Source organism: Triticum aestivum, chromosome 2B (genome assembly GCF_018294505.1).
Source record: "Triticum aestivum cultivar Chinese Spring chromosome 2B, IWGSC CS RefSeq v2.1, whole genome shotgun sequence".
NCBI classification, from domain to species: domain Eukaryota; kingdom Viridiplantae; phylum Streptophyta; class Magnoliopsida; order Poales; family Poaceae; genus Triticum; species Triticum aestivum.
Genome location: NC_057798.1, coordinates 651,121,788 through 651,131,831, shown reverse-complemented (window position 1 = coordinate 651,131,831; position 10,044 = coordinate 651,121,788). Strand labels below are relative to the sequence as shown.

The 10,044-nt window shown below is 44.9% G+C and overlaps 1 protein-coding gene across 1 annotated transcript; it reads right to left on the bottom strand.

The window, feature by feature from the left end:
- Nucleotides 1-2,380: 2,380 nt before the first annotated feature.
- Nucleotides 2,381-6,942, bottom strand: LOC123041900 (ent-kaurene oxidase 2-like). Its single transcript, XM_044464458.1, has 8 exons — nt 6,810-6,942; nt 5,112-5,272; nt 4,058-4,219; nt 3,818-3,958; nt 3,449-3,703; nt 3,113-3,271; nt 2,833-3,027; nt 2,381-2,704 (listed from the first exon to the last, which is right to left on the bottom strand). The coding sequence occupies exons 1-8, from the start codon at nt 6,940-6,942 to the stop codon at nt 2,381-2,383; spliced, it is 1,530 nt and encodes a 509-aa protein (XP_044320393.1).
- Nucleotides 6,943-10,044: the final 3,102 nt, after the last annotated feature.

Sequence of the window (10,044 nt, the reverse complement as noted above, 5' to 3'; positions counted from 1 at the left end):
ACGCCACCAAATACGTCAGCAGATTGAACTTGTGTAAATATCATTCTCTCTACGGTGGTACGTGGAATTCATTTTGCAGAGCCGGACACTATCCTGGTGTTCACAATCTTCTATAAATTATTCGGAGAAGGAACCCGCCTTGCAATGCCGAAGACAACATGCGCGCCGGACTCATCGTCATTGAAGCCTGGTTCAGGGGCTACTGAGGGAGTCCTGGACTAGGGGGTGTCCAGATAGCCGGACTATCATCATCGGCCGGACTCCAAGACTATGAAGATACAAGATTGAAGACTTCGTCCCATGTCCGGATGGGACTTTCCTTGGCGTGGAAGGCAAGCTTGGCGATACGGATATGTAGATCTCTTGTAACCGACTCTGTGTAACCCTAGCCCTCTTCGGTGTCCATATAAACCGAATGGCTTTAGTCCGTAGGACGAAGGACAATCATACCATAGGCTAGCTTCTAGGGTTTAGCCTCCTTGATCTCGTGGTAGATCTACTCTTGTAATACCCACATCATCAATATCAATCAAGCAGGACGTAGGGTTTTACCTCCATCAAGAGGGCCCGAACCTGGGCAAAACATCGTGTCCCTTGTCTCCTGTTACCATCCGCCTAGACGCACAGTTCGGGACCCCCTACCCGAGATCCGCCGGTTTTGACACCGACAGCGACCCCTCCAGGGTTCAACCCTGTGCTGCATCCTAGTCACCATCGGGCGAAGATCCGCGACGGTGAGTCTGGAGTCACTAATGGGCACCCCCAAGTAAGTCGTGGGGAAGGAGCCCAGGTGGCAATTCAGCCGGTCCGCAATGGACAAAGCTTCGTCCGGGGGGTAGCCAAGGACCATCACTTTGCTGTTGTCGAAGTTGATGGTGAGACCCGACATCTGTTGGAAGCACAGGAGGAGGAATTTCAGGTTGGCGATGCCGGACATGGAGCCCTCCACCATGACTATGGTGTATATCCTTCCATGTTCTTATCGTGGCCAAGCTGCAGGCCCTCATCTGTGAAGTTTCCGCTTCTGGTTCCGCCACCATGGTCTTTTTAGATCTCTCTCGCCGACGGAGCCGTTAGCTTTAGACAACCTATGTTCTTTAATTGATCACATTACTCTTAGTTCTGTCAAAGACTCGATCAGCTGGGAGATAGAGCTCTCGGGCATCTTCTCTATCAAATCCACCCATGCCAAGTTGGTGCGAGGCCCCAAGGTCCGGTATGTGAAAGGCTTGTGGGCAACTCAAGTGCCCCTCAAAGTTCATATTTTCCTCTGGCACGCGGCTTTGGATCACCGATCCTCAGCTCTAAACCCACAAAAATGTTATTGTTCCGACCATAGGTGTTGCGCTCTATGTGGCTCTCCGGAGAACTCCAATCATATTATTTTTCCATTGTGCTCCCAAGAAATCCATGTGGAGTTGTGTTTTGGACAATCTTGGAACCCAAATTCAATGTTAGATATCCTTGCGCTTCTCAACAATTCTTGCAGCCAACAACATCGCTTAGCTTGGAGACCGTTTAGTGCTTTAGCTTGGCGCTATGGAATACTCGCAACAAACTAGCCATTGAAGGGACCATCCCATCTCACCCTGCTAATTATATCTTTAAATCGTCTCTATTTTTTCAGCAATTTTTTTCGAAATGGCGTCCTCTAGGGAAGAAGAATGATTGTGAAGCAGCATCGGGTATCCTTCTCAAGATCAAACATCTTCACGCTACCACAGGAGCTCCCGAGTCTCATCAAGGAGATTCTTAGATGTTCCTGCGCTCATCATGCCATATTTACCCTGTTTCCTTTTTACTATCTGGTTTGTAAGACTTTAATGTTGTGGTTACTTAGCATCTGTTGGGTTTACTAATTTAAAGCTGGGTGCTTCTTGTGTCTATTTTCTAAAAAAATGTTATGTCATATATGCATCTCTACCTCTGTGTACTAAAAAGTACTCCCTCCATCCCAAAATTCTTGTCTTACATTTGTCTAGATACGGATGTATCTAATACTAAAATGTGATTTGATACATCCGTATCTAGAAAAATCTAAGACACGAATTTTGGGACGGAGGGAGTATGTGATTGTCGCTAGCATTGAACACATTGTTCCTTAACAAAAGATTCCATTATCTAAAAAACTGTTGACTGTCGCCGTGTTAAACACATTGCTCTGCAATAATTTGATGTTACGAAAACCAACCAAGCAGCTGTGACCGTGATACAGTCTTCTTTTCGGTTCCGACCTGAACCCCAAAAGCTCTGGCGCAATAACCGCGAGGCAAACAGTGTAAAAATCCGAACAAATTGTTGAGGTAAATCATTAAAACATGCACCCATATTATCTTGTTTGGCCAACTCCACTGTCAAACAATCAAACCAGAACTGCCCTTCACTGCCTCCCTCTCCTCGGCGAGAGATACACGTAGAGGGGGTGGAGTTTGTAGCCCATGAGCTGGACGGTGTCCACCTTGTCCTCGTCGCCCTCCTTGAGCGTCCAGGCGAACTCCTGCACGAACCTCGCCATGGCGGCACACGAAATGCCGGTCGCCTGCGCGCTCCCGGCGCAGACCCTCCTCCCGGCGCCGAATGCAATGGTCTTGTACATGTCAGCGACGTCGAACCTGCCGTTGTTCAGGAACCTCTCTGGCCTCCACTCCTCGGGCTCCTCCCACTCTTTCTTGTCCATGTTGCACGCGTACACATTGACGATCACCTGGCAGGTTGCAATGGCCGAAATATATATGCCATTTTAGTGAACAGACAGCACTTCACTTCCGTTATGATGACTAGCATTCAGTCACGTGAGAAAAATATTACTGAAGTGTGGAGTCATATGAGTACCTCTGTTCCGGCTGGGACCTCGTAGCCGGCCAGTGTGGTGGTCTCATGGACGAACCTTGGAGGCAGAAGCGAGACAGGAGAATGGCGCCGCAGCGTCTCGTGGAACACGGCATTCAGGTACGGCAGCCGAGGAAGATGGTCCTCAGTGACCATGTCCTCGCCGCACACCTCCTGGATCTCCCGGTAGAGACGATCCTGCCATGGCGTGCCATGAGAAATCTGGTGTTAAAAATGCATCCCGCAGAGCAACAAGTTACTTAGAAGGGTAAGCTCAGCTTGCCTGTTTTTCGGGGTTTTTGGCAAGCTCATACATAGCCCACTCGGTCGTCACCAAAGTAGTATCTGCACCCTCTATGATTGCCTCCCACACCAGCATCGTTACTTGGTCATCTGTCAATGTGTTCTCTGCCAACAAAAAGTCCAGATAGGATGTCTTTGCCTGCATATCACAAATTGATTGCGTTATCATCACTTCATCAATGAACAAACATACGTCTGCTAAAAGGTACTTCCTCTGTACACTAATGTAAGACGTTTTTGCAGTTCAAATTAAACTGTAAAAACGTCTTATATATTAGTGTACAGAGGTACTAGTATATAGGTAGATTGCTACCACCTTGCCGCGCGCAATTCTTTCCTTCTGTTGACCGATCAAGGCTCGCATCACCGTGGTTCGCCTAGATTCCGTGGTAGCAACTGTTGTATCAAAGCTCTTGTTTGGAATCCAGCTGAGGTACGGGAAGAAATCCCTCCAATCAATCTCAATGACGCACATCATCATGTCAGCCACAATGATCTGGTATATTTCATCCTTTGAAATATCGCGCCCAAACTCCTTCACATAAACTGAACTTACATCCTCACCTAGACCCTGAAAGTGCAGCATGAACGCTAAATCATACCATCCTCACTGCTCAAATTCAGAAAGTATGGTGCTATCGTGTAGGAAGACTAATTAAATCATGGCGTTTGTAGAGAGACTAACCTGGATCAACGATAAGCGGAATAGCTCCTCCTTGAAAACTTCTCGAAAGTTCCGAGGAGCATGTGGGTCATTGGTCACCAATGTATGAAAAGTGCTTAACATGTTATCCATCATCATGTTTCTCGTCTCCCGAAATTGTCTCTGCAAGCATCTCATTGTTAAATAGTTAACTGAACTCGCAAGCGTATCTGGGAGGTGGTATAATAAATTGTATAATTTTGAAACTTTTTAGACTCATACCTGAGCAGAAGAACCCAACAAACCCGCCATAACAAAGCGCTTCACCATTTTGTGGAAGTCACCATAGTCACATGTAGCAACCATTGCTTTATCACGACTCAACACTGATAATGCTTTAGGTAGCTTTCGAGTAGATATGGATGAGAATTTCGCAACCATTGCCTGCAAAATACGAGTCAAATGTGAGATATTTCTACCATAATGCTATAATTTCTTCCTTTTGTATTACTTAGTTTTGGCTATATGTATTGCAATGATTGTGTCTTTAAACGGACAAAAGTTCCTGATGTTGTACATTTTATCTTCAAGGATAGGAGTTGGATCCGTCGGTTGGAGGAGGACTGAGCGTCCATGGATTCTGTGTGAAATCTGTGGGAGATGTTAGCTAGGGTGTATTTAACCGATATGGATGACGGTCCGTTTAATATAATTAGTGAGGCAGGAGGAATCATGTTATATTTTTCCTGTGGTTGTTTTAGCCCTGGTTTAGCCTTGGCCTTTTGTATCCTGTGTGAAATGTTAGATGTCAAGGCCTCGCAATAATAGAAGGTTGTGTCGCATCAATTGATGCATATGACAGAATTTTTTACCGTCTTCTTCTTAAAAAACTAATGTTATCAACAAAAGAATATATGCATGTTTGGTGTTTTAGTGTGTGTTTCCTTTTATCTGGGTAATTGTTTGAGGAAGGAGGTCAAGTAACAAATCACTTGTATCCTTTTCATGTGAGAATACTTGTTATAATCCTTATTTATCTCTAGAATGACAAAATGAGAGAGATCAAAATAACCTTCATATTAGCTGTAAACTTCAAGTGCTGGAGTGAAAAAGAACTCTTGTAGCAATATTTAAATTTTGTATTGTCATTTAAGAGAAAGATATGCTAAGATAATCATGGATTTGGCAATGAATGTTACAGAATTAATGGAGATATAACTAAAATGCCAAAATGTACCAATTACCTATAATTGCAAAAAGGATTTTATGTTTCTACAAAATAAAAATACAGTATCAATTTAATCTAGTAAGAAAGATGATACAATTTTAATATTACCTCCTTGGCTACTTCTGTTGAGTTGACCACAGCTACAGATGAAGCCCCAGTCTTTATTGTGTATATTGGCCCATAAGTATCAGACCATTTTGCAAAGGTTTTATGTGGCTTCTTTTCCGTCAGTTGGAGCAGGTTTCCAATTATTGGTAAACCAGGAACAACTGCATGTCAATGAAATAAAAAAGAGGATTAACTTGTTTTCCTTGATGTAGAATTGGTATTATTCTTTTTGAGATAAGTCAGTCTGACAATTAGTGAGCACAGATGATAACAGGCTGGATACATGGAGATAACATAACCATATGCAACATTTTCTTCTTCTTCTTTTCTCACGTGTTTTTCATTAGTTACTGTTACACGAGGCTACAAATCATACAATTACAAAGCATACATAAATGGTTTGGTGTATAAATCTTTGAAAAGTAAAAAAATACACTTATTTTGAGGAGATGTATTGTAATTACACTAAGTATATTCATGAATGATGAGAAGTACTACTTATGTTGATCCTTTAAATCTTCCCAATCTGATTGAGTTTGATCTTGAAATATTACCATCCTACTGCACATAGTACTACAACTTTGTAATGTTTTGAAACTTCTAAATGTACATGATTCCTAGGGATGAGGATTAGCAATTATTTTTCACAATACAAAGAATGAAAGTTGAAATAAAGAGAAGTTATTCTGTGTGTGAGAGGTCCAAATTGATTTTCAGAGCATGAAATAGAAATTTATTGAGAATTCACTAGGGATATTATAACTTTTATAACTTGTCCAGGTGCATTATTGTTGGGGGTGAGGATTAGTAACTATTGTCATATTTAGAGCATTCACATTCCTAGCGCCTATTAGACACAAAGATGGATACATCAACTTTCTCTCTTCAACCCAATTCTAAGAATTTCTTGCTATATCTCTTTTTGACAACAATAAGTGTTAAGGACATTAAATTATGATATGTAACTAGATGATACCCTGTGGGTTGATGCAGTAATTGGTTGCTATATATGTCAATGAGATTTTGTTGTATGAAACATGGATATTTGGATAAATACTATGATAATTGGATCTGTAAATACATGTAATTTGTAGTGTTTGATTAATGTACAGTTTTTTAGAATAATTAATAACTATAAATAGGATAAAAGAATAGAAAGGACTCAGCTTTTCGTAAGTATGTTGTATGTTGAGGTGGATCTTTTCTCTACATGGTTTGAGGGTGAAGATGTTTGCATGCATGTATAGTGAAATAGATTAGTGAAGACCATCTATTTAGTTATGGAATTAATGGCAACAAATGAACTAATCATTTAAGTACATAGTACTTAGCATATTGTGTGCTAACATTACGGCTTTGTTAAGCCTTTTGTTACCCGAGCGCCTAGTAATGGTGTTCGTAATTTTCTCTCACCTTTAACTTATGCTTAGTGTTTAGGGATGCGGATGCATCTCAACCAGAAGAAGTAAAAATCGAAATAATGGAAAGTTATTCTGTGGAGAGGTCTAAATTATAGATGTCGAAAACGTGAAGTGGAAATTTAGTGAGATTTTTAATGGATTATCCTCGTTCGGCATCAATTACAGCGTGTGATCAGCAGGGCCTGCGTCCGCGCGCGTTTGTCAGCAATTTCACAGCGAAAGAAGCAGCACATTAACAACAACAGGACACGAAAAGATTCAGTGAGATCATGGCTACCTGGGGGCGTGTTGGCCCGTTCCTTGTTCCCCATCCGGGCACCGGCGACCGCGGCGGCTGCCGCCAGCCCTCCAACGGCGGCAGCCACCGCTCCCCCGCCACCCGCTGGGAGTGCAGCCAGAAGCGCCTCCATCGGTCCGCTGGGGTTAACCTTGTCTTGCCGTGCTACAAGCCGGTGTGGAGCGGAGGAACTAGAGGCAGTGGCGTTGCATTGTACATGCGCCGGTTCAGTCTTTATATTGAGCTAGCAGATACGGCGTGCACGCTTCAGTTTATGGCATGCAGATCTGGCGACGCAGTGTTGGCAGGGTCGATGCGTCGAGAGGGGCATCTGATCCCCAAGCTGAACCACTCGATTCCGTCGTGGCGGACGTGTTCGTCCGCATTTGCACTGAGCGCGTACGGCCGTGTGGTTGACGAAATCTGGGCCGGCCGCCATGGTAGATCAAGCCAAGTACGAGGCGACAAGCTCTGTGACGCGCGGTTTGTATGTATACTCCAATTAGGCTGCGGCGCTGCGTTCGTATATACCGGTATCCGTACGCAGGGTAACTAACATAGAGGTGGCGACATATGTGTGTGCCGAACTTGCGCACTAATGGACAACCCTCTCACTCAGTTTAATCAGTAAGTGCTCTATCGCTGCACTCATTGAGCAGACTACGATAGTGCATTCGTATAGGGTTCTCGGGTACCTGCGTGGATTTTTAACTCCTAGGTAAGGGTGACATTTCTTCACCAAACTTCGCACTTGAGTAGAATGATCGATAATGTTTGAGACCAAAAATTCCAGTTTATCTTTCCTAGTATTTTTCTAAATTTAATATTCATATAATGTTCTCGGGTACCCATGCCCTCATGTGTTTTTTCATTAGGAACTACTCCCTCCGTCCCAAATTAAGTGACTCGATTTTATGCTAACTTTGTACTAAAGCTAGTACAAAGTCAAGTCACTTATTTTGGGATAGAAGGAGTACTACAGTTACACGTGTTTGACTGTCACCTAACAATCTGCTAAGTACTAAATGTTCAACACAATTCAAATACGATCAAATTATTTCCAACGTCGAATTAATCCAGCCACAATGGTTGAGCCTACCTCCCACCCCACCTCCGGCCTCCGCCCACCCTCCGGCCACCACAAACCCTCTGGCAGCCTCTCCACTTGAACTCACCCTCGCCACCAGTCCCCTCAACGCACTTCTCCCCTTTGTGGCACCACCACCATCGCCATTCTTTGACCTGCCCTATGTCAAAGCCGGCCAAGTGGCTCTTCGCTGCTTCTTGGGATGCGGCAACGCCATGGGTCTGGAGTTTGAGGACGGCTGCATCTACTACTGTCGTCTCGACATCACCACTCCGGAACTGCACCTCGCAACGCCCCTCTACATCGTCTTTGAGTTCTCCAACCGCCACCTTGATGCCATCATCGTCGCTGCTCTGCTCCAGGCTACCCTTGGCGGCTGTGTTGCTGATTTCTTCGTTGCCATGTGCTCTCCTCTTGTCTTCCGCTTCCATGTGGCTTCTTTGCGAGTCGCAGAGATCATCCTAGACCAAACCAGGGTCTGCCACTGCAACTACGCTTTCTCCTTCGCTAGAACCCTACCCCTGCTTCCACCACCTCCCCCTACTGTTGCCTCTTGCATGTCGCTAGCTCACCTCCTGCAAATTCCAGATGACCTATGTCTTCATTTTGAAGGCGTGGCATGGACGCAGTTCCGATCTCCAGTCACCATCGATCCATGCTCCCAGCCACACGGATGCCGCATGTATGCGCGTGTCATCCAGTTTCCGTTCACCCTTTGTGCCACCTCTATGGCCCTAATCCTTGCTCGCCTGTTCGGTGGCCACTATCACTACTTCAACGTCACTAACGACGGTGACTCATGTTTCTCGTTCACCGTCGCCTCTCCCGCAGTTGCCAAGCTCATCGCCTCCATGGGAGATTTCCGCAAGCTAGGCATGTTGATCTGTTTCCCCTGGCCGCCGCTCATGGGTGGCGTCGGATGCTCGCTTTCCGGCGAGGTCATGCCTCCTTCATATGGTGCCACATTGGCGGTCGTCTCTGCAGCTCTGCCATCAGCGTCACCGGCTCTGGATCAGCCTAAGGTGAGACGATCTCGGCCTAGTATTAGCTTTTTTACCGTATGCTCAATGTTAACCGCTTTAACCATCTCCCCCCTCACGTACAATACACTTCTCACTCTCATTTTTTCTGGATCACTTTCATGCTAATTAGTGTTAGGCCTAATGAAGTGTTGGTTGAGTCAGCCCTAAACCACTGTTTTTTGGTCAAACAAGATTTCCATGTAGTCAAGGTTCATGAGCTCATTTTCAAATCTGACATCTTCTCCCGCTCGGCCAAAGTTCAAATTCTCAAGCATATATCCCTTGACTTTGAAGGTTTTAGTCTTTTTCTTTTTGACCAGCTAGAACCAGCCGTTGCTCACTGTAGTCGTTCCCTCGCGTTATATAAAAACATTTCTTACTCCCCCATGCCACCACGATCTGCATCCATCCTTGGCCCTTTTGCTCAACTTCGTTCTCCTGTCCATGCACCGCACCCCCCCCCCCCCCCCCCTCACGGGCTCGCTACACGTTCGGTCAGCTCTGCATGAGCCCCTGGCCCACTCCATGCACAATGATGGTTGTGCGGCGGCCTCAGACAAACCAAATCCCCCAAAAGATCCGTACGCAGGGAGAGGGGTTGCGCATGTGCGCGAGGGGCGCGTGGGAACCTACACATCCCCTCATGTCTCTCTGTCTGTGCCAAATCTAGACGCCCCACTTGCTCCCCCCGCGTCTAACCCGGGACGATGCTGAGCCACCCCATGTGTCCCCCCGCACGGCCCCTGTGAAGGAAATATGCCCTAGAGGCAATAATAAAGTTATTATTTATTTCCTCATATCATGATAAATGTTTATTATTCATGCTAGAATTGTATTAACCGGAAACATGATACATGTGTGAATATATAGACAAACATATAGTCACTAGTATGCCTCTACTAGACTAGCTCGTTAATCAAAGATGGTTATGTTTCCTCACCATAGACATGTGTTGTCATTTGATTAATGGGATCACATCATTAGGAGAATGATGTGATTGACATGACCCATTCCGTTAGCCTAGAACTTGATCGTTTAGTATATTGCTATTGCTTTCTTCATGACTTATACATGTTCCTGTAACTATGAGAATTATGCAACTCCCGTTTACCGGAGGAACACTTTG

Coding starts and splice junctions, on each gene's coding strand:
- LOC123041900 (XM_044464458.1), bottom strand. CDS start 6,942: ATGGAGGCGCTTCTGGCTGCACTCCCAGCGGGTGGCGGGGGAGCGGTG. Junction 3,704..3,817: donor TCCGCTTATCGTTGATCCAG/GTTAGTCTCTCT, acceptor CTGCACTTTCAG/GGTCTAGGTGAGGATGTAAG. Junction 3,272..3,448: donor AAAGAATTGCGCGCGGCAAG/GTGGTAGCAATC, acceptor TGTGATATGCAG/GCAAAGACATCCTATCTGGA.